At 41.3% G+C, this 25,995-nt stretch overlaps 1 protein-coding gene across 3 annotated transcripts in view; it reads left to right on the top strand.

Annotated features, from left to right (window-relative positions):
• The window catches only part of cacna1g (calcium channel, voltage-dependent, T type, alpha 1G subunit), a 363,171-nt gene that overhangs the window by 1,844 nt on the left and 335,332 nt on the right, over positions 1–25,995 (top strand). For all 3 annotated transcript variants that reach the window (XM_063074200.1, XM_063074202.1, XM_063074201.1), the window contains exon 2: positions 9,481–9,614. In XM_063074200.1, the coding sequence (XP_062930270.1) occupies positions 9,481–9,614 (134 nt within the window). The remainder of the gene's footprint in view (positions 1–9,480; positions 9,615–25,995) is intronic.

A 25,995-nucleotide genomic window follows, 5' to 3' on the forward strand; every position in this document is an offset into this window, starting at 1 on the left:
CGCCACCACCTTTGATTCAGCCAACGACAGTGGTGTCATCAGCAAATTTCAATATGGCATTGGAGCTGTGCTTAACCACACAGTCATATAAAGCGAGTAGAGCAGAGGGCTCTAGTCCTGACTGGCTGGTGTTTGCCTGTTAGCACTGATGAATTTATTAAATGAAAAGCAACATATTGTCGATGCCGACAAAATGAAATTAAAACAAAAAGTGCTGGAAATACTCAGCACTTGTAGGGAGAGAAGAACAGTGAATAATCAAGACAGATGTGGCAGTTTTATCCCAATCCTACTCCCTGGACCTGGAACATCTGGCAGACAAGTGTCATCCATGTTATCTGCCAAGAGAGCTTTCTGCTCTCATCCAGGTTGCAGTGTATTTTCCAGCCTGGTCAACGTCAGGCTGGCACTGGAAGAGCTGAGCAGCATGATCAGCAGTCACAAGACAGTATACCTGATGCCTTTCCAGTCACCATATGAGACTTCAAGCAGGTCAGCATGAGGAAGTCTCTGACCAACTACCACTAATATGTCACCTGTCAAACCAGAGGAGCCAACACATTTGACCAGTGTTCCACCACCATCAAGAACACTTACCATGCCAACTGAAGCCCACACCTTGGCAAGTCCGATCACCTGGCTGTACTTTTACTCTTAGCATTAAGGCAGAGACTGAAGTCCACAGCACCAGTGCTGAGGACTGTGAAGGTATGGTTAAAGGAGGCAGAGGAATGCTTACAGGACGACTTTGAATTGGTGGACTGGACCGTATAATCTTTAGATCTGAATGAATATGCCTTGTTTGTCACCAGATTTGTCAAGAGCTGCATGGATGTGTGTGTGCCTTCAAACTGCAAATACCCAAACCACAAGCTGCGGATGAATCAAGAGATTTGGGGTCTGCTGAGGGCTAGATCGATGGCGTTCAAGACCAGTAATCCAGAACTCCACAAAACTCCAGATGTGACCTACGGAGGGCTATCTTAAGAGCAAAAAAACAGTTCCGGGTGAAGTTAGAGACAGAATTGGATATATGTCAGCTATGGTAGGGTTTGTAGACCATTGTGTCCTACAGGGTGAAACCTAACATCATCAATGGCTGTGATGCTTCATTCCCCAATGAGCTCAATGCCCTTTATAACCATGTATAACCATATAACAATTACAGCACGGAAACAGGCCATCTCGGCCCTTCTAGTCCGTGCCAAACTCTTACTCTCACCTAGTCCCACCGACCTGCACTCAGCCCATAACCCTCCATTCCTTTCCTGTCCTTATAGCTATCCAGTTTAACTTTAAACGACAACATCGAACCTGCCTCAACCACTTCTGCTGGAAGCTCGTTCCACATAGCCACCACTCTCTGAGTAAAGAATTTCCCCCTCATGTTACCCCTAAACTTTTGCCCTTTAACTCTCAACTCATGTCCTCTTGTTTGAATCTCCCCCACTCTCAATGGAAAAAGCCTATCCATGTCAACTCTATCTATCCCCCTTATAATTTTAAATACCTCTATCAAGACCCCTTCAACCTTCTACGTTCCAAAGAATAAAGACCCAACTTGTTCAACCTTTCTCTATAACTTAGGTGATGAAACCCAGGTAACATGCTAGTAAATCTTCTCTGTACTCTCTCTATTTTGTTGACATCTTTCCTATAATTCGGTGACCAAAACTGTACACAATACTCCAAATTTGGCCTCACCAATGCCTTGTACAATTTCAACATTACATGCCAACTCCTATACTCAATGCTCTGATTAATAAAGGCCAGCATACCAAAAGCTTTCTTCACCACCCTATCCACATGAGATTCCACCTTCAGGGAACTATGCACCAGTATTCCTAGATCCCTCTGTTCTACCGCATTCTTCAATGCCCTACCATTTACCATGTATGTCCTATTTTGATTAGTCCTATACTATACAAATGTATGTATAGGACATACATTTACCGTGTATGTCCTATTTTGATTAAACTCCATCTGCCATCTTTCAGATGGAGTTTAATGCTGATAAACGTGAGGTGTTACATTTTGCATGCTTTGAAAGAGAGAATAAAACAATACCTATTGTTTTATTCTCTCTTTCAAAGCATGCAAAATGTAACACCTCACGTTTATGATGACCTTGTAATATTTACCTCAGAGGTCGACAACAGAATATCTTTCCAGATGGTGAACACTTGCAAGGCATCAGGACCTGATGGTCAACCTGGCGGGGCATGGAAAACCTGTGCCAACCAACTGGCTAGAGTGTTCAAGGACATCTTCAATCTCTAAATGCTGCATTTGGAAGTTATCACCTGTTTCAAAAGGGCACCTATCAAAACAGTGCCCAAGAAGAGCAGGATGAGCTTCCTCAATGACTACCACCAGGCAGCACTCACATCTGTTGTGATGAAGTGCTTTGAGAGGTTGCTTATGGCTAGAAATGACTTCTGACTGAGCAAGGGCCTGGACCCGCTGCAAATAGCCTACCACCACAATAGGTCTACAGTGGATGCAAACTCACCACTTAGCCTTGGATCACCTGCACAACATGCCAGGCTGCTGTTTAACAATTGTACCTCGGCGTTCAACACCATCGTCCCCAGTGTACAAACAAACTTCTATACCTCCGTCTGGAACTACATCCTTGACTTCCTCATCAGAAGACCGGTCAGTGCAGATCGGAAATCACATCTCCTTCTCACTGACAATCAACCAAGACACACTTCAAGTTTCAAGTTCAAGTTTTGAGTTTAATTGTCATTTAACCATACATGAGTACTCATGAATACAGCCAAATGAGCCAGTGTTACTACATGGTCCAGGTGATAAAACATATAACCAACAGTTACACACAAGAACACATTCACGGAATAAGAGAGTCCTGATGACACCTCCCTCCCCCACCCCGAACAGACCATAAACACTACCTCACTTTTTGCACTCTTTTTGCATTACTTATTGTTTCCTTTATATTTCTCATTGTCACAAGTCATTATTTTTTATGTTTGCACTGCACTGTTGGTACAAAACAACGAATTTCATGACACAGTTCAGTGATAATAAACCTGATTCTGATTCTGATTCTGAACATTTCAAGTCAATGAACTTTTGTCAGAACCAGAAGCTGTTGAAATGAGCAGCATTTAAGAAAGTACTGAGCCAAGGCACAGGAAGTTTGGGAAAAAATGAAAACGTTGGTGAGGTGGAGTGCATCTGTGAATAATAACAAAACCAACCACAGTGCACATCAAAACAACAAAAATAATTTCTAATGAATTTATGCTAGAAAAAAAATTGGGCGGCTTTTGCCATTTTATCATTAACACACAGGAAACATTGGGGTTGGAGTATGTGACAGAGTTTGGAAATTGAAGAAAACATTTTTCTTTGAAAGCTGCAAAATATGGGCAGTGGTGTTTCAAAAGCTCAGAGATACATTATATACTACAGAGATTAGTGTCAATGGAATTTGCTCATCAGCATCAGTTTTGACATAAATTGGGAAAAGCTCTTTTGAAAGTCTTGGAAGGTTAAGTAGCCATGATGTGTTTGAAAGCAATTATGCTTTCATTTTGTACACATTAACATTCAGATTGTCTGTTAGTGTCCATACATTAATAGAACAAGGTCAGGTCTTCATTAAATATTTCTTCTCATACATATTAAAGCTAATAGGTTACTAGTCAATAACAAAGACCTTATTATTCAAGGTATTTGCTTATCACAAATTTTCCACAATTTTTTTTATTACATACATGAGATTAAGGACCAGAATTCAAGATAGGATATAATGCAATACAATGCAATACATAATAATTCAAAAAACAATACATTACAATAATAATATATATATAATTTAATTAAATAGGCAGTGCAAAAAGAGAGCAAAAAGTAGTGAGATAGTTCACATGAGCTTATTATCTATTCAGAAATATGATGGTGGAGTGGACAAAGCTGTTCCTAAAGCACTAAGTGTGTGTTTTCAGGCTCCTGTACCTTCTTCTTGATGATAGCAATAGGAAGAGAGCATGTCCTGGGTGATGGGAGTCCTTAATGATGATTGCCAGCTTTTTGAGGTGTTGTGTTTTGAAGAAGTCCTTGATGCTGGAGAGGCTAGTGCCCATGATGGAACTGGCTGAGTCTGCAAATTTCTACAGCTTTTTCCTGGGCAGTGCCCCTCCATACTGCAATCAGTTAGAATGCCCTCCGCAGTACATTTGTAGAAATTTGCAAGATGCTTTGATGACATAACAAGTCTCCTCAAACTCTTAATGAACTTCTTTGTAATTGCCTCAATACTTTGGGCCCAGGATAGATCGTCAAAGATGTTGGGCTAAGCACACATCCTTGAAGTGTGCCAGTGTTGATTGTGAGCAAGGAGGAGACTCCACACAGTCTGTAGTCTCCCGCTGAGGAAGTCAAGGATCCTGGTGCAGAAGGAGATACAGAGGCCCAGGTTTTGATGCTTGTTGGTTAGTACTGAGTGTATGATGGCATTGAACACTGCTGAGCTGTAATTAATAAACAGCAGTCGAATGTAGGTTTTGCTATTGTCCAGGTGATCCAAGGCCCAGTGGAAAACCAGTAAGATTTCATCCACTATAGACCTATTATAGTGATAAGCATATGGCAACAGGTCCAGGTCCTTGCTTAGGACCTGGACCATTCTAGCCATGACCAACCTCTCAAAGCATTTTATCACAGTAGATGTGAGTGCAACTGGGCAATAGTCATTGAGGCAATTCACTCTGCTCTTCTTGGTCATTGGTATTGCTGACACCCTTTTGGAGCAGGTGGTAACTTCCATCTGCAACAGTGGAGATTGAAGATGTCCTTGAACACTCTATGTTTCTGTGTTGAACACTCCTGCCAGTTGGTAGGCACAGGTCTTCAGAACCCTACCATTTGGACCTGGTGCCTTGCAAGGGTTCAACCTTTTGAATGAACACATGACATCAGCCTCCAAAACAGAGATCACAGGGTCACCAGATGCTGTATGGATTCGCACAGTTGTAGTTTTATTCTCACTTTCAAAGCGTGCATGAAAGGCATTGGGCTCATCTGTGAGTGAAGCAGCACAGCCATTCATGGTGTCAGGTTTCACCTTGTAGAAAATAAAGGCTTGCAAACCTGGCCAGAGCTGGTGTGTGTCTGGTTCCACCTCTAACTTCAATCAGAATGTTTTTACGTTCTTATAACATCCCTCCATTGGTTGTACCTTGGACTTCTTGTATAGTTCTGGAGCACCGGTCTTGAATGCCACAGATATAGCCCTTATCAGATTCAAATCTTCTGGTTTTTCCATGGCTTTTGGTTTGGGTGTGTCTGGTACAGTCTCAAAGGCACACACATATTCAGACAGGTCTTGATGAAGTCAGTGACAACTGTGGCATATTCATTCAGATTTAGACTCAAATGAAATGTTATTGGATTGATTGGCTACTGTAGATTACCCCTAGTGTATGAGGATGGTAAGTTGAAGTCCATATGAATAGAAGAAAGAAAATTGTTGGAGAATAGGAATGTTCAGATTGCTTCGAGAGCAGGCACAAACTTGAGATGCATCACATGAAAAATTTAAGAAAGTATAATACCTCTAAATTTCTGTACACCTTCTCAGTATCCTCCCATTTTGTGTAGTCTCTCGTCGCAGATGAAATCAAGGAGTGTGGGAACAGGCCCTTCAGCTCTCCAGCCCCAGAATGACCATCATGTACACATTAACACTAACTCTATATTAACCATACTGGTTTATTTCCCCAAACTTCCATCAAATTCCCCCAGGTTCTACTGCTCACCAGAACACTAGGGAAAATCTACAGTGACCAATTAATCGGTACATCTTTAGGATGCAGGAGGGAATCATTGCAATCGAGGGAACCCATTATGTCACAGAGAGACTGCGTAGGCTCCACAGAGACAGCACCCAAGGTTAAGATCGAGCCTGGTTCATTAGAGTCGTGAGGCAGCAGCAGAGCTTCTGTGCCCTGTTGTATCTTAGGTTACAAAAGGCGAGAACCAGCTATAAACCAATTTTTCCGTTAGCCCATCGAATATCCCCAAAAACCAAAATAAGAACCCATAGCCCAAAATCCCCTCCTTGGTGTACTGCTCTGCTTTCCCTCAGTACTGCATTATACTGCCATCCTTTTCCTATAGGTGCCTATGTTGTACACTCCGCATACATTTCCTTTAATATTCTATTTCACTGAATTTCTTCCACGTTCACCCAAACATGAATCGAACATCCTATATATATTATTTAGTTGTTTATGAATTCTGAGAAATACTTTAACATTATTTGTTAACCTAATAAAGCATTTATGAAAGAATTTGCATAAAGTCAGATTTTCAAAGTCAGGTCTTTCTGTCATCTAGGGAGCCCCTGTAATAGTTTCCCATCATTTTACCTTATCAAAAACCTCTGTGATTGTAGGTCATGTGCTAGTTATGGGGTAGTTTATTATCAGTTTATTAATTGCAAACAACCAGCCTCCGTGTCAAACTTGACATGCTTGCCACATTTGTTTTATCTTTGCTTCAAACCCCAAATGGACTCCCCTTATACTTCTCATGAACTGGTGTCCCTCCATGGCTTTCAAGATAAGATGGGATTGATAACAGAGGCAGAAACTGCACCCAAATGTTCATTCTTTACATTTCAGCAAATATAATAAGATTTACAGGGTAATGTAACTTGCAAGGGTCACTATGGACAAATGTCACTGTTAACATTCTGGATACATGGCTATTCCTCAATAATTAGATAACAATTAGCAGATTTGGGAATTTTGATTATGCACCAAAGGCTAAGTAACTGCAGAAGCAACCAACGAGAGTCTATTCAATCAATGAGAGATGATAGATATCATATCTGGGTTCTAGTTCCTTACGATCTCTGTCCCTGTGACTGTCAGGGTGCTACAATTATATCTGGTCATCCACATACAAATTGCTTAAGGATAGGATCAGAATTCTTTGTTTTAAATTTATACAGTATAAATGATTATCAAGGTCACATTCCAGAGGTCAGAGGGATCTGGGGAATTCAATACAAGAATACAAGAATAACAAGTAAAAAGCAAAAACTACTTATCTCAGGAACACAAGAAAACAGGAGCAGGAGTAGGCTGCTCTTTCCCTTAATCCTGCCATGCGTTCATATGACCATGGCTACCTCCAGCCTCACCTCCTCTCTCTCTGCCAGATACCAACAGCTCCCAGTCTCCCGATCTTTCAGGTCTTCTCATGTTTATAAAAGAGCCATCAGGACCATCACAGAGGCTGCTGAGCGAGCCTCCAGATGTCTATGGATCAAGAGGTCTGACCCGTGGACCGGTGCTGCTGGGACAAAAACCAGAGCCTGATCAACCCAGGCTGGGTCACCCAGGCGAGAGTGTCTGATGTTGAAAGACCCAAAACACCCGATGACCCCAGGTTACATCACTGACGATGTGTCCCAGTGCATCCTAGGATGTATCTCAGGCATTGGTTAGGGAACCTGACTTCACTTGGATGCATTCCTAAAGGGTTTAAACACACAGACTCCCACCTCCATCCAATTCCCTCAATTAAACAACAGTACCTCACTGTTACTCAATATTTTTATAATTAAAAAGCATACTTTAAAAATCTCCATGGTTGTCCTCTAATATATTGTCCACAATAGGGTCAGGAAGGTTAAGCAATGATTCCAGAAAGCCTTAGAGTTCAAGAATGTTGGCATACCAAAGTCAAGTTCATGACTCTCAAACTTCACTCGTTCTTTAATGCAAAGGGACTTTTCCTTCTCAATTTCCTCAGTAGAGAAGGCAGATTTGAAGCAATTTTTAATGGAAGGCTGACATCAGTGAAAGCCTTGGAAATACTAAGCTTCTGCAAATTATTATACTTTTCTGAAGATGAATTTATCTTGTACAGCATTACTATATTAAAGTGTGAAAGTTGCTGAATTGAATTCAATTCTCCATGTTTCGCCCCGTCAGCCACCACATTGCAGAAAATGTCAGGAGATGAGCATCATTCATATTAAATCTAATTCTTTATGATGAGATTTAGTACAGGTTGATCTCCATTAGTTGCAGTAATTGCTGTTGGCATCTGGTTTTGCCTGAACTGCAGATTGAAGCTCATACAGTTTGTTATTCCAACTGGTGTGATGAACAAATTTCAGCTGTATAAATTGGGCAGCTTATGATTAGCTAAAGATTCAGATTTGCTTCCCCCTTACCTCTTCTCTTCACCTACCTATCACCTCTCCCTGGTGCCCCACTTCCGAACCTTTCTCCCCGATCCACTCTCCTCTCCTATGATGTTCCTCTTTCTTCAGCCCTTTTTCCATCTAGCACCTCCCAGCTTTTTACTTCACCCCACCTCCCCAACCCACCTTACTTCACCTATCATCTTCTAGCTTATACTTCTGCTTCTTCCCCCCTCCCCTTCCTCACCATCTTTTTCTGCCTTCTTCCCCCTTCCCTTCCAGTCCTGATGAAGGATCTCTGCCCGAAGCATTGACTGTTTATTTCTTTCCATTGACCTGCTGAGATTCAGATTCAGATATTTTTACCATGTTCACATCAAAACATACAGTGAAATGCATTGTTTGTATTAACAACTAAAGCACCTAAAAATGCACGGTGGGGGGAGGGGTGTAAAGATTGGCACTGTGTAAGTGCCCTGTTGGTGGATGTCACTAAGAGGATGTGATAAGTGTTGTAACCTTAGCAACTGTCAAATACCTCCTAGGTTATAATTTATTTCCCACAGTTGAATAAGACTAATTGACCTTCCTGTTCTCAACAAAATCTACACCCTATCCAACACTGCACCTTCTCCAATATTCCCAACCATTATCTCCTCCCTAATTTGAATGTGTCCCAAAATACATCTTCCCTAATTGGCATTCCACTTGAGTGACACTCACCAAAAACAATATCCCAGAAAGCTATCAAGGCTGAGTGTTGAAAGGAAATGCAAAATTGCTTTTCATATATTTTTTTCTCAAGGGGGTGTTAAGGATTATGGAACTGAAGTGCATAAATGGAAATAAGGTCCAAACTAAGAATAAAAAAAGGTTAGATGGGCAGAATGGCCGACTGTGTTTTTATGTTCCAACAATACTACTCTGAGATATTCCAATTTTTCAAGGAATTGAAAACACAAGTCACAGCTTGTGACAGGCAGCCTCGTTCAGTAAACAATATTTGACTGCATCTTTAAAGTTTAATTCCACACTCACAGTGAAGGAGATGAATTAATTGAGGGAGAGTTTGATTTCCAAGTTGAAGAGATGACAGTGGCGCCATCACCATTACAGCATAAATAACTTTCCACTGTGTGGATTTTTTTTTCTGGTTGCCCTCTGACAGGTTGTTTGAGATCCTATCTTATAAATGTCAGATCTTTTAAAGCAGTCGGCAGAAGCATCCTGAAGCTCCTGCTTAGGCTCCACTGAAGTATGACATTCTGACTGGTTATTCTGTCTTTCAGGGATTTGATGACTTCATCTTTGCATTCTTTGCTGTGGAGATGATTGCCAAGATGATTGCGCTGGGCATCTTTGGCCCAAAATGCTACCTTGGTGACACTTGGAACCGTCTTGATTTTTTCATTGTTGTTGCTGGGTAAGTTCTCAGTTCTTCATTTGTCTTGGTGCCTTTTGTTTGCTTTATATGAGAATTATTTACATAGTGGAAGCTACTGAAGTACAAAGTCATGAAATTATACAGCAGGGAAACAGCCCATTTTGTGCAACTCATGCACACTGACCAGTGGATACCCTTCCATACAGAGAATCATGAAATCATGCAAAGTGGAAGCAGTCCACTCAACCCAACCTGTTCTGAAGTCATAGAGCTCTCCGATCCATTCTGTCCACACCAACCACCAAGTAACTATTTACACTAATTCCATTGGTCTATAGCTTTCAATACCTTGGTAATTAAAGTCTAAATACTTCTTAAATATCATGAAATTTCCTGCCTCCATCATCCACAGTAGGTTCCATACCTCAAGCACACTCTGGGTGAAAAAAAAAACTCCTCAGATTACGTATGTCCTGCCATTTCTGGAGCTCCAAAGATTGATCAGGATTAATCTCCCCAACTGATCAACAGCATCCTGAGCCCTGTAGCTCTCCTCACTATCAACATCACCACCAATGTTCATGGCACTTGCAAACTTACCTTCTACAAGGATGTTGCTGAGTCTGGAGGACACAGACATGAATTATAAGGAAAAATTTAATAGATTAGGATTTTATCCCTTGGAACGTAGAAGATTGAGAGGAGATTTGATCGAGGTGTACAAAATTATGAGGGGTATGGAAATAGTAAATACAAGCAGGCATTTTCCACAGAAGTTGGGAGGGACTACAAACAAAGGTTATGGATTAAGGGTGAAAGGTGAAAAGTTTAAGGAGAACATGAGGTAAAAGCTTTTCACTCAGAGGGTCTTAAGATTGTGGAACAAGATGCCAGCACAAATGGTGCCTGCAAGCTCAATTTCAACGATTAAGAGAAGTTTGGATAGGAACATGGATGGTAGTGGTATGAAGGGCTATGGTCCCAGTGCAGATCGATGGGAGTAGACAGTTTAAATGATTTTGCACAGAGTAGATGGGCTGAAGGGCTTGTTGCTGTGCTGTACTTTTCTATGACACTATGACTAATCCAAATCAAAATCATTAAAGCATATAACTCCAAATTTGGAGTATTGTGTACAGTTCTGGTCACCGAATTATAGGAAAGATGTCAATAAAATTGAGAGAGTACAGAGGAAATTTACTAAAATGTTGCCTGGGTTTCATCTCCTAAATTACAGAGAAAGGTTGAACAAGTTAGGTCTTTATTCTTTGGAGCGTGGAAGGTTGAGGGGGGTACTTGACAGAGGTGTTTAAAATTATGAGGGGGATTGATAGAGTTGACGTGGATAGGCTTTTTCCATTGAGAATGGGGGAGATTCAAACAAGAGGACATGAATTGAGAGTTAAAGGGCAAAAGTTTAGGGGTAACTTGAGGGGAACTTCTTTACTCAGAGAGTGGTGGCTGTGTGGAACGAGCTTCCAGCAGAAGTGGTAGAGGCAGGTTTGATGTTGTTGTTTAAAGTTAAATTGGATAGATATATGGACAGGAAAGGAATGGAGGGTTATGGGCTGAGTGCAGGTCGGTGGGATTAGGTGAGAGTAAGAGTTTGGCACGGACTAGAAGGGCCGAGATGGCCTGTTTCTGTGCTGTAATTGTTATATGGTTATAACAAACTGTAGGATCCCAGCACCAGTAACTATGGTATATCACTGGTAATGGCTTCCAGGTAAAACAAAAACTATTACCGTTTCCAACAGTTATCCTATCACAAGCCAAGTATGGAACCAATTTGACAACCTGCCTTGTACCTCATGAATTCTTTGGACCAATTTCGTATGTGAGACATTGTTTAATGCCTTTCTGAAGTCCATGTAGGTTAAATCAACCATACTGCCCTCATGAGATTTTTGTAGTCTCTCAAATTGGACACCTAGGATCACCCTCCCCAATATAAAGTCATCCACAGTGGTGAGATATAGTCTATTTTACAGAATCTAATTTCCTTTGGCCTGCTTTCCAGCATTTTGTGTGTGTGTATGTTGCTTGGATTTCCAGCATCTGCAGATTTTCTCTTGTTTGTGATCTAAATTCCACTGTCTAGTACTTATCTAAGTGTACTTTCATATTTATTCAATTCATTACTGTAATAGAATCAAAATGTGTCATTTTTTTAAACACACATTCATCAGATTTGTTTGCTGGAAATACACTGCACATACTGAGGTACCAAAATACTTGTGGTAAATTTCAATGCCAAATTCTGCGCTGGCAATCCCTGCTTCTGCACCAATCAGAATTAATAGATAGATGAACATAAAGACAATTGTTTAGGGAATGAATGACAATGCCAATGTACTGCTAATTTTAAATGTTCATTATGTTAAAGTGAAGAGGTTACTTCCTCTGTAAAATTAAACTATTCTTCAAGATCTGTTAGTTTCATATCTAAAATACACTTGTTTATGGACTTCTCAAGATGAAGCGCTACGACTGGTTAATTCAATTGGACTAATAATTCTTTCCCTTATTTCATGTTATCCTTTTTTAGATGCCTTTCATTTTCCTTGTTACTTTTCTGCTCTCATTTTTCTTTCTTATGTTTCAACATCATCTGTCAGTTGAGAGGAAGTGGAGACAATTAAGTCTCCGATAGTGAACTGAGGATTCTGAATCAGGTTTATTATCACTGACCTATGTCACAAAAGTTCTTCTTCTGCTTTCCAAACTTGGCATTATTTAAGAGCAAATGAAACAGAAGGAGGAATAGGGCTTTGACTCCCACATACCAGCTCCCATATTCAATAAAACCATCAGTGAGGGGGGAATAGTCTTAAGGTGCTTGGATTTAGGTACAAGGGGGATGTCAGAGGTAAGTTTTTCCACACAGGGAGTGGTGGGTATGTGGAATACACTGCCAGTTACAGTAGTAGAGGCGGATACAATAGAATCTTTTAAGAGACTCTTAGGTAGGTATAAGGAGCTTAGAAAAATAGAGAACTATGTAGAAGGAAATTCTAGGCAGCTTCTAGAGTAGGTTACATGGTTGGCACAACATTGTGGGCCGAAGGGCCTGTAATGTGCTGTAAATATCAACATTTCTATGTTTCTACCTCAGCATCACTTTTTTGCATTAACAACATACACCTTGATCCCTTTACTATCTAAAAATACATCGGTCTCTTTCTTAAAAATATTTACTGACTGAGCATTCACAGCTCCCAAGCGGAAAATTCCAGAGATTCAAAATCCTCCAGATAAAGACATTTCTTCTCATCTCAATCCTAAATGACTGATTCTTCTTTCAAACCATTAGTATGACAAGATTGCACAGCTAGAAGAGCAGTTTCTTCTGTGCCAGCAACATGGTTTCGATCCTGACCTTGGGTGTTGTTTGTGTGGAGTTTGTACATTCTCCCTGTGACTATGTGCTCTGGTTTCCTCTGAGTGCTCTGGTTTTCACCCATATCACAAAGTAGGTTAATTGGCCACTGTAAATTTCTCCTAGTATGTAGGTAAGTGGTAGAATCCTAGGGTGGGAAAGTTGAAGAGAATACGGGGGTATTTAAAAAACAGGTTAATGTGCATTCACTGTGAAATGAGTGGTTAGTGGCTGATGTTGAATTGAAGGCTTGATTTCATGTTGTATCTCTCTTTGACTTACAACATTTGGTTCTAGTCACATCAGTCAGGGGAAATAGCAACCATGCACCCTAACAGCACACACAAAATGCTGGAGGAACTCAGCAGGCCAGGCAGCATCCATACATCCGATCCTATAAGTCTGTATGTTTCAATGAGATAACCTCTTATTCTTCTAAGCTCCAGAGAATATAGGCTATCTGCAACATTTCTCTTCAAAGAAACCAAGCTAGAGAGTTTTTGTTACATTCTCTCTATTATACATATGTCTTTCCATCTGTAGTGAGACCAGATCTGTACACAGTATTCCAGCCACTTTCTCACCAGGGCCATATTTAATTACAAAAGACATTTTTGTAATTAACTCTTCCTACAAAGAAAGTCAAGATGCTTTTGCTTAACTGCTTGCTCTATCTATAGTTAACTTTCAGTGATTCATATACACAAAAACCCTGGTCCTTCTAAACACCAACACTTTTATAATTTCTCACTTTTATAATTATTATTTCCTCTGTAGAATAGACTAGATACTGCAAACCTTTTCTGCTGCTTTTAGCAGAGGTTATCTCATGCAGATCACTCCTACTCAAAAACAAATTCAATAATGGTCGATCCTCACCAAAATCGCCAAACGACTCCTTCAGGTTCCCATCTTCACTCTCTGATATTACTGAAAAGGTACATCAACAAATCTGGCAGCTATTGATGAAACTACCGGCGCAACACTTCTGTACCTTACAATAGACAGTAAAACTCCATTTTAAAACTATACTGCATCATGAGATTAACAAGCAGTGTAGTGGAGTATCTGAGTGACGATCTAACTGAAAACCAACTGCGTCACCGGGGGTCTACACTTATACACCTGGTGAGAAAAGGTCATCACATGACCTCACATCGGCGGGAAAATTACATCATGTGACCTCCGCAAAACCATTACATCATCCTCATAAGACAGTCACAAGATATCCATGAAGTATGTAACATAAATTTCATCGCTTCAAGATTGTATGTTTGCTAATTGCTAATAAATGATCAAATACCCATCTTCAACTTTGAAATAATCATTATTGGAGCTGAGGCCACATCATGCAAGTATAACAAATCCACGGGGTTGCCAGTACCAGCCATTGTTTTAGTTAGAATTGGCCACCACAGCTATTATTATTTTACAAGAGTCCTGCTACCACTTCCTTAGTAGATCCTAGCATTTTCTCTACTGTTGATAATAGGCTAAGCCATTCTTAGATAGTAAAGTTACATTTATTACCTTCAAATCTGTGGAAGATGTTCTTGAATCTTTGTGATTTTTGGTAGATGGCAACTAGTGCATCCACTATCTACTGAGCCACCTCCTCCAAATTCCTCAGGGTACAGGTGAACAGGTCTCAGGGAATTATTGTGTTTCAGTCTCATTAATACAAATATTTATTTGCATTTTACATCATTTCCTTTCTCCCCCATTAGAATTTCTCCTGTATCATTGTTAAGAATGTACATTTCTGCTAATTTTTATATATCTATGGAAGTTCTTGCTGTCTGTTTTCCCCAGCCAACTCTTACGTTCAAAATTCCCAGTCATTCTCTGTTTCTTTCTTGAATCCTATTTTATTTCCCAGATCACCAATGCTACTGTTCATTTTGCCTATGTCTTAAGACCATTTCTGATACATTTTTAAAATTTCTCTTATTGACCTCAGCTAGACCACATTTCCTTTTGAGCTTTCATGTTTTAATGGTACAATACTTTCATTAGTTCTATTAATGTTAGGCATTGTTTGTTCACTCTCATCTCTTCAAATGTGGTTTCCCAATCTACCATGCTAAGTCACGGCTCATTACTTCACTGTTTGTTTTGATTTGGAACCATGGTTTTGGGCTGAAATAAACCACTTTGAATCCAAAATAAAATGCTAATACATTAAAACCACTCTTCCCATTAAACCTTTTAACTTTGAGATTTTTATTTAACATGTTTTCATATTAAATTTATAATGGTTTTCTTATTGGTTTTCCAATATACTAATAAAAAGCTCTCTCTCTTATACTCCAGAAATTCATCCTCCACATTATTATCTCTAATTGTTTTGTCCAATGATTTTGGCATTTCTTTGTTATATGTACCATAAGTTTCCATATTTATAATAGTACTACCACTGCTTAGAACCTGTAGAAAACGCTCAAAAAATATATTCTGGCTCTTGTTATTTCTGTTCTCCAACGAACCCAATTCTACTTCTTTGCTATTCTTCCTTCCCCCATTCTCGATGCTGCTTTCACCCGCATCTTCTCCTTTTCCCCTATTTTTAGCTCATCCCGTCTTCCTGCCGCCTTAATAGTGATGGCATTCCTCTTGTCCTTACCTACCATCCCATCGACCTCTAACACGCTATCCAACACGCTATCCTCCGCAATTTCCGCTACTCCAAAGGGGTCCTACCACTAAACAAATCTTTACCTCCTCCTCCCCTCCACTTCCTGCAGGGATTGCTCCCTCCACAATTTCCTGGTCCATTAGTCCATCTCCACCAATTTCCCTCACAGCACTTATCCTTGCAAGTGGCCTGAATGCTACCCCTGCCCATACACCTCCTCCCTTGCCTCCTTTCAGGACCAGGCAGTCCTTCCAGATGAGGACTGCATTTCACACACAAATCTGCTATTGTGTCTGGTGCTCCTGATGCAGCCTCCTCTATATTGGTGAAATCCATCGTAAATTGGGGGACCACTTCTTCAAGCACCTCTGGAGCATCTGCCACAAGTGGGTCTTCCCGGTGGGCAATTATTTTAATTCCATTCCCATTCCCATTTCGGTTCTGACCTGTTGTTCCATGGCCTCCTCATGTGCCAAGATGAGGCTACCCCTGGGGTGGAGGAGCAACACCTTATATTCCGTGTGGGTAGCCTCCAACCTGATGGCATGAGTTTCGATTTCTCCTTCTGGTGAACAAATTCCCCCCCCCGCCCACACCCTTCTTCTACTCCCCACTCTGACCCTCTTCTCACCTGACTTTTACTTTCCCCTGGGTACCCCCCTCCTTCCCTTTCTCCTGTAGTCCACTCCCCTCTCCTATCAGATTCCTTCTTCTCCAGCCGTTAACCTTTCCCACTCACCTGGCTTCGCCTATCACCTTCTAGCCTGCCTCCTTCCCCTACCCCCACTTTTTAATCCCAGCATCTTCCCCCTTCCTTCTCAGTCCTGAAGGAGAGTTAAAATGTTGACTATCTATTCATTTCCATAGCTGCTGCCTGACCTGCTGAGTTCCTCCAGCATTTTGTGTGTGTTACTTCTTCATTTTCTCTTTACTGCTTTTAACCCAATCTTAATTATCAAGGTTACCCTAATTTTTTTTGCATTTTAATCTCTATACAGTTATCCCAAATTATTTAGGCCCAAGACCTTAGTCACTTAGCAATCATATTTCAGTGGGTCTACTAGATACTACTTGTCTTTTTCTTTGAGCCATCAGCTCATCCAACTTGTTTCTACTTTTGCAGGCATTAGCTCAAGAGCCGTTTGTCATTTTACCATATTCTTCTATTTGACTGTAATGGGAGAATACTGTTACACTTCGGCCCTTTCTGACACAGTAACCATTTCTTTTCCCTTTGCTATTCCACGGTCCTTTCTCTTTAAATTTTCCTTTCACTTACTTTCATCTGGACTCACCCCATCCCTTCCCACCACCTCATCTATTTAGTTTAAAGCTTTATCTTTACCCCTGGTTACAGCAACTTAGTCAGAATATCAGGACATTAGTTCTAACTCGATTCAAGTTATGGTCATCTTAACAGTGGATTCCTCTTTCCCCTACTTCCCACTCCCATTCCAACATGTCAGTCCATGGCCTCTTCTACTGCCGCGATGAGGCCACACTTATTGTTGGAGAAGCAACACCTTGTATACCATCTGGGTAGCCTTCACCCTGATGTCATGAATATTGACTTCTCGAACTTCCAGTAATTGCATCCCCATTCACCTCTCCTTCACCATTCCCCATTTTCCATTTCACTCTCTCATCTTATCTCCTTACTTGTCCATCATCTCACTCTGGTGCTTCTCCCCTTCCACGGTCTCTGCCCTATCCTGTCAAGTTCCCCCTTTACCAGCCCTTTATCTCTTTCACCAATCAACTTCCCAGCTCTTTACTTCATCCGTCCACCCCTCCTAGTTTCACAGATCACCTACTACCTTGTACTTCTTCCTTCCCTTCCCCACCTTCTTACTCTGACCTCACCGTTCTTTCCAGTCCTGAAGAAGGGCCTTGGCCTGAAATGTCGACTGTGGACTCTTTTCCATAGATGCTGCATGGCCTGCTGAGTTCCTCCAGCATTTTGTGTGTTTGGCTCCTCTCTCCCCTGTACTGGTGCTGATGGGCCTTGAACTGAAACAATTTCTTGTCATTCAACCCTTTGATCATACTGACCCTATGCTGATTTGCATGTGGCTCAAGCAGATACACAGAGGTTATAATCCTTGTGATTCTGCATTATAATTAGCTTCCCAGGTATTTGTACTCCTTCAGCAGAAACTTCTAGTTTGTCTGCCTTGACTGTGACATTCTAGTCTATTTTCTCCCACTCGATTCTTCACCAACCCTGAGGAGATTACTTAAATCTGGTCACACAGGCCACACAGCATTTCTGACTGACACTCATGATTACTATTCCCCTAACTATACTGTCCCTATCTTCCAACTTTACTGTCATTTTCCCAACTTGAGTGGGCCATGGCACCCTGGTGCAGAAGTCAGTTGGCTAATCCTCCCACATAGACTGCAGAACTGCATATTTATTGAACAATTGCAAGGAGTGAGGATTTTGCAAAGCCACCTTCTAAGATCTACCTCACATACTCAACCCCTCTATCGACTCATTCTGTTGTTTCTATCAACAGTGTGTGTGATTCCTTCTTAGTGCATTTTTTTCCGCTCAGGGAGTGGGGAAGCTTTGGGCTCTGAAGGCTTAGTCAGATAGATTTCAGAAAAGTGGTCTCCAACCACCCACCCCCTCTTCACTCATTCTCCTCTGGGGAGGGAATGTCAACTCAGACCGTGAGAGGCCTGCGTCGGGCATTTTCATGCCTTACAAGGCGCAGATTGGAAGTCTGTGTGGGGCGCCACTCCTCCCACAGACACTAGAGCAATGTGTGATTAAGTGCCTTGCTCAAGGGCACAAACACGCTGCCACAGCTGAGGCTCGAACTAGCAACCTTGAGATAACTAGACAAACGCCTTAAGCACTTGGCCATGTGCCCAACGCTATTCTCCTCTACTCTTGGCTATGTTTACTTAAAGTTATCTACCAAAGATGTATCTCTTAAATAATCACTCCTCCCAAAAAAATAAAAGAATGCAGCTTGACTTTACAATGTTAAAACCCTTCATTGTTTTGCACATCTCTGATCATCCGGACATGATATAAAGCACCTGGTTTAATATCATTCACTGCGGCAAATTTCTACTCACTGAAGGGCTGTCATTGAGTTTGCAGATGAATTGCGTTTGAAGTACCTATCAGCAATGATTTAATAGATTGCAGGAACAAGATCAAGTATCTGAATGGGAGGATCTGTTCTTTGTTCCTATGTTAAAGGCATAATCAATCCATAATAGATGGCAATCTACTTGAGGCTTGATTTTTTTTTCACATATGGAAGGAATGCTTTTATGCAGTATGTTTTTAAAGTTCTATGTTGGTCTTCCATCAATATAGTCCAAACAATGGAACTCCCTCTTAAGCAAAACTGTGGAAGAACGTTCAGTGCAAAAACTGCACAGTTCAAAAAGAGTATTGTGAGCAGTTTTGGGCCCCTTATCTAAGAAAGGATGTGCTGACACTGGAGAGGGTTCAAAGGAGGTCACGAAAATGATTCCAGGATTGAAAGGTTTCTCATATGAATAGTGTTTGATGGCTTTGGGCCTCTACTCACTGGAATTCAGAAGAATGAGGGGTGGCCTCATTGAAACCTATTGAATGTTGACAGGCCTCAATAGAGTGGATGTGGGGAGAATGTTTCCCTTGGTGGGGGAGTCTAAGAGCAGAGGACACAGCTTCAAAATAGAGGGTCATCCTTTTTGAACAGAGATGAGGAGGAATTTCTTTAGCCAGAGAGTGGTGAATCTGTGGAAATCATTCCCACAGGTGGCTGTGGAAGGCAAGTCACTGGGTATATTGAAGACACAGCTTTTGATAGATTTTTGATTAGTCAGGGCATGAATCAATACAAGGAGATGGCAGGAAATTGGAGCTGAGAGAGCCATGGCCTAATTCTGCTCCTATCTCTTATGGTCTTAAGAGAGCTCAGCACCACCTTTTGAAGGGCAATTAGAGATGGGATACAAATGCTGACCTTGCTGGCGATGGCTACTTACTAAAACAACGAAACAGAACAAAAACCCAATGGATTGTGCACACCTGAAAATTCAACCCAATTCTCCCTTGTGCATGATATTCAATGTTATGTAGTTACCAAGATCGTATAGCAGATTTTTCTTTTGTAAAACTTATTTGCATGTTTGAGGCTCATAACAAATGCAAATGTCATATCAAAGCATAGCATGAATTAAGAGTCCATACCAAGTTTGATATTACTTGCAAGAAACATGCTTACCTGGACTAATATCTATGTCTGTAGTATTAATCACCTTATGGGTAGTTGCTTGTAGTGCACTCTTCTCCCTAACCCCTCAAAAACAAAATCTTCAGGGCTGCAGTTCATAGATCTTAAACTCAAGAAAGTCTGCAGATGCTGGAGATTCAGAACAACACACATTAAATACTGGAGAAGCTCAGCAGGTCAGGCAGCATCGATGGAAATGAATAAACAGTCAATATTTCAGGCTGAGACCCTTCTTCAGGGCTGAGAAGGAAGAGGGAAGATGCCAGGAAAAAAGGTAAGGGGAGGGGAAGGAGGCTAACTGGAGGTGATAGGTGAAGCCACGTAGGTGGAAGAGGTCTAGGGCCGCAGAAGAAGGAATCTGAGGAGAGAAGAGGGGACCAAAGGAGAAAGGGAAGGAGGAGGGGAACCAGGGGGAAGTGACAGGCAGGTGAGAAGAAGTAAAAGGCTAGAATGGGGAACAGAGGAAGAGGAGAGGGGAGGGAATTTTTTTTTACCATTAAGAGAAATTGATATTCATGCCATCAGGTTGGAGGCTACCCAGACAGAAAATGAGGTGTTGCTCCTCCACTCTGAGGGTGGCCTCATCTTGGCACAAGACAAAGCCATGGACTGATACGTCAAAGTGGGAATGGGAATAAAAATGGGAATGGGAATTAAAATGTTTGTCCACTGGGAAATTCAGACGGTTGTGGTGGATGGCGTGGAGGTGCTTAACGAAGCAACCCCCCATTTGGGTATAGGTCCCCCAAATGGTTGTAGATCTGACCATCTCCTTGTCCTAATTGCAAATGGACACCATCCCGCTAATTCTCCACCTCTTGAACTCAAAACACACCCCACTACTCACCTGTTCTTTATTACATGGGACTCTCTCAACTATTGGAGCCTTCCTTATTGGTAGAGCTGGTGAAGGAAAGATAAATCGTATATGTGAGTTTTAAATGAATGCAGCAATTTTCTCACAATGCTTCTTCCCATACACAGATTCATGCACACATGGTTCATGAATTTTGAACACTTCAATCTCAAAACCCCTAACAAAATAAAAGCAGATAAATGCAGGAAGTACTCAGTGTTTCAAGCCACATCTGCAGGAAGAAAAACAGAGTAAACGTTTCTCTTCAAAGATCCTTCAACAGCTTTTAGATCAAGTAGGAGGTTATTCAAGTCCTACTCAGATCAGAGGATTGCAAGGTAATTAAGAGAGAAAATGCAAGCCTGAAACCTGCCTAGAGCTTAACTGGTAATAAGTAACGTAATAGAATTGATCCACTTGACCCGAAACAGGAGGGCGTGGGCCATGGCAGTCAAAGCTCAAACTGGGCATGGCACCTGATGATGATGATGAATAGAAGGGAAATAGGAAGACAGGCTTCATGCAGTTCAGAATCACACTGGTAAAGAGAATGAGGGCATGTGACAAAGCACTCAATTTTCCATGGATTTTCCTGTTGTAGAAGATGCCTAAGCAGGCAGTATAACAGTATTTGTGCCCTGAATAACTTTGTCAAAGGAGGTGAACAATTAGTGTAGCATATTCTGCATGTATACTGGAAGCTGCCGGTAGGAAAAGGAGATGTTGAAGTTTATTTATTTATTGAATTCCATGCAGAAAAGACCCTTCTGACCCTTTGAGCCACACCACCCAGCAATCCCCCAATTTAATGCTAGTCTAATCATGGGACAATTTACAATGCCCAATTAACCCTTCAACCGGTGCACATCTTTGCACAATGGGAGGAAATTGGAACATCCGAAGGAAACACACACGGCTGTCATGGGGAGGATGCACAACCTCCCTACAGGCAGCAGCGGGAATTGAACCGGGATTGCCTGTACTGTGAAGTGTTGTGCTAACTATTACGTTACCATGCTGTCCTAGCAATTCATAGAGGATTAGGTCTCAGGAAAACAGAGCGAAGGTGAGAATGGAAGAACTTCAGAAAGTCTGGCTCTTATTCTAAGGCCAAACAGAAGTTCTGGAATCTCTGTCATTAAAATTGATCTCTAAAACATTTAGCTTGTCAAGCCTACTTAGAATTATTAGTGGTTAAATATAGAATCTCACATTCACTAGAGGATGGTTGCTAATACTGCTTGATATCTCTTCATAGTATGACTCAACTACCCCAAGAATCTTTCCATTAATCTTCAATGCACCAACTATAAGGCAAATCCCTTACAAAATGTCACACATTACTCTACGTTTTTTTCATTGTTGCTGCCTGGCCTGCTGAGTTCCTCCAGCATTTTGTGTGTGTTACACACATTGGTCTCATCAAAGTTCAGGATGTGTAGCAAACATACTGTACTCTTATGCTCTAACTTGCCTTGTAATAAAACTCAACATCCAATTTGCATTTTCAAGTGCTCACTGCACTTTCATTTCTATGTTTTGGAATATTTTGTTACCTGCTAAGGTGAAAACTTCACATTTATCTTCATTATGTATTGGATCATACAGAGATGTAGACAGAAATTGGCTCTATAGCTCATCAAGTCCAGATCAACCATCAACCACTCATCTATAGTAATCCTACATTATTCCAATTTTCTATTCTCTCCACTTTCAAGTTCAAGTTCAGTTTGTTGTCATACAACTGTACACATGTATACTGCCAAATGAAACAACGTTCCTCCAGACCAAAGTGCACAATACAGTAACTCACACCCATAATACAATGTAATATTACCACAAATACCCTCGGTAATCTCTAAGGTAAGGACATGTTTGGCACAGCATTGTGAGCTGAAGGGCCTGTATTGTGCAGTAGGTTTTCTAAGTTACTATGTTTCTAAATGGATGGAAGAGACCCTGATGATTTTCTCAGCAGTCCTTGCAATCCTTTGAAGCAACTTGCAGTCTGATGTCTTGCAATTCCTGTTCCAGACGGTCAGGACACTCTCGATAGTGCTTCTGTAAAAGTTGGTTAAAATGGGGTTGAGAGTGGGGGCCTCATTGCCTCAATCTGCTCAGGAGGTGGGAATGCTGCAGTGCTTTCTTGACCAGAAAGGTGGTGTTGAAGAACCAGGTGATATTATCCGTTGTGTGCACTCCCAGAAACCTGGTGCTCCTAACTCCACGGAGTAGCCATGCAGTGAGGAGTGACCATCCTGCACCTTCCTAAGGTCCACAATCAGCTCTTTGGTCTTGTCTACGTTGAGACTCAAGTTACTGTGCTCTCACCATTCTACCAGTTGCTCTACTTCCTCTTTGTACACTATCTTGTCATCATTGCTGATGAGGCCAACTACTGCTGTGTCATCAGTGGAACTTGATGAACTGGATCTAGCATTTCAATCATGCATCAGTCGTGCAAACTACAGTGGACTGAGCACGCAAACCTGGGGAGCACCGCTGTGAGCATGATGGAGCCAGAGATGTTTCTGCCAACATAGAACTACTGCAGCCTTTCTGTCATGACATCCAGGATCCAATTACAGAGAGAGGTGTTGAGATCCAATGAGGAGCGTTCTGAGGAATGATCATATTAAACACTGAGCTGAAGTCAATAAACAGCATCCTGTTCACCTTCCATCCTGCTTATCAACCCATCAATTTCCTTTTGCAGACACCTGCTTCCTCTTCATTTCACTACCTACCTATCATCAGCAAACACGGATTGCAGCTAAAAACAGACAATGCTGCAAACAGTCATTTGAAATGTTGAGTGGATGCAAAGAGAAGAAGAGTAACGCTTCAGGCTGATAACTTCTAAGTAGATGAAAGGTAATCGATTCAAAAGGTGAACTCTGTTTCAGACTCACATGGGCTATTTGACTTGTGAAGTGCCTCTATCATTGTTTTTATTTCAGATTTTCAGCGTCTGCATTTTTACTTTAAGATACACTGATCTCTCTTTATTTCAGCTAAGTCATAGAGCCCTGGAGCTATACAGCAAAAAGGCAGTATCTTTGGCCTTACAAAACCACATCCACCTATTTACACTAATCCTTCATTAATCCCATTTTATCCTCAAACACCTTCCCATCAGATTCCCCCAGGTTCCATCACTCACCTGCACTCCAAGGGCAATATATAATGGCAAGTTATCCTGCACATCTTCGGGATGTGCTAAGAAACTGGAGCACCCAGAGAAAGCCCACACGGTGTTAGGGAGCACATGAAAACTACAGCCAGCACCGGGGGGGAGTATTGAACCCAGATGGTTGGATTCATGAGGCAGTAGTTCTACCAGCAGCACCACGGACACTAATAGTGACTTGGAAGGCTAGGAAGCTAATGATGGTATTCAAAAGGAGGCAGAAACAAGAAACTACAGAACAGGTAACCGGACTTGCCATTTCCATCGCTGTCTGTAAAGAGTTTGTACGTTCTCCCCGTGACCGCATGAGTTTCCTCTGGGTGCTCCGGTTTCCTCCCACATTCCAAAGGTGTACCAGTTGGTAGGTTAATTGGACATTGTAAATTGTCTCACGATTAGGTTAGGATTAAATTGGGGGATTGCTGGGTGATGCAGCTCAAAGGGCCAGAAGGGCCTATTCTGCACTGTAACTCAATAAATAAATTACAAAAATGCTGGAATTTACTATCAAGGAACATTGTGAAACTCATAATACAATCAATATATTTTAATGAAAGGGAGAGCATGCTTAATAACTTTTTTAAAGTTCTTTGTGAATACTGTAGAACAAGCAGGATGGATAAAGGGGTAATAGTAGAGAGTAGAGGTAGTGTATTGGTCTTCCAATAACGTTTGATAAGTACTAAATAAGGTCATTGCACAAGCCCTTCACATTTCGTCAATGTTTACACCACCTCAGATTCCAACACAACTGATACAATGAAAGCCATTCAAATATCTTAATTACACTGCAAAGTGTTGTGGTCTTTAATGTTCAGATTCTATTATTTGCATTGCCCAAGGCATTCTGCACATTACGTTCTAGCTAACCTAACACAGCAACTAGTACGAGAGGAAGACAACAAGAAGACCTGTGGCCTAAGTGATATGGAGCCCAGCTTGAATACCAGGAACAGGAGGATAAGGAAGCCACTCAAATGAACATCAACAATGGGTCTCCCAACTGAAAGACAAGGGAGGTATTGTCCCTTGGGTATAATGGACTCGCTTACTTTTCATAGAAGCTTGTTACCATTGCTTCAGGCTCACAACAACTCTCAACTTTCTTGCCACTGGATCATCCTAGGCAGTAGCAGATGATCTTTGCCATATCAAACATTTTCTGCTCACTACTGCATCGCCCAGGCTCTCCATTTCTGGAGGAATAATTTCATTTATTTGGACATCAATGAGGAGCAGCTGGCATCTTGGGCACCACATTTGCCAGTATTGCTGACTTTCTATGAGTGAAAGCAGCCATTGACTATACTTTTGTGCCCTCAAGAGCTCCCTTTAACAATCCAAAACCTTTCATTAACAGAGGTTTCTAGCTACTCAAATATATAGCTGATCATTTACGATGAAAAATTATCTCGATGACCAGCACAGTGCCAATGACTCTATCATTCTAAGCATTGTCTGATAATAGATGGCACTTCCAATAGATGGCACTAAAGAATGGTTCCTTGGCTCCTCACACCAGTTCACATTCCAGCCTCTGCAGCTGAGCATGGACATAACAAGAACCAGGCAAATGCAGAACCATGGTAGAAGATGCCATAGGTCTCCTGAAGAAGAAATGTTGTTATCTGCATTGGCTGAAGTGATCCTGAAGTCCACAATGACCAGGTGCTGAGACTTTGTGCTGCCCTATTCAGCCAGTTAAGTTGTCTGGAACAACAACTTAACATCTTTGGTGTAACTCACCTTAATGCTGTTTCAACCGTGTTAGCCAATTACACCTTTTCGTTTATTCTGCCTTTAAATAGAACGATGTTTCAGCACACCAATAACTGATGAAATTAATAGGTTAAGTGTGTGGGCAGGAATTTGGCAGATAGAATGTAATGTGAGGAGGCGTGACATTATCTCTTTAGCAGGAAGAATAGAAAAGTGATTTCTTTTAAATGTTGAGACAACAGAATGCTGCATAACAACCTCTTTATGTGGCACCTTATCAACTATGCTTGTTCTATCTTGAGATTTCCTTTTCATAAATCCATGTTTATTGTTTCTACCATTTTGTGGTATTCTAAATTACCTGTTACCATTTCTAGAAGGGTTTCCAACAGTT

This window comes from Mobula hypostoma, chromosome 22 (genome assembly GCF_963921235.1).
Source record: "Mobula hypostoma chromosome 22, sMobHyp1.1, whole genome shotgun sequence".
NCBI classification, from domain to species: Eukaryota; Metazoa; Chordata; class Chondrichthyes; order Myliobatiformes; family Myliobatidae; genus Mobula; species Mobula hypostoma.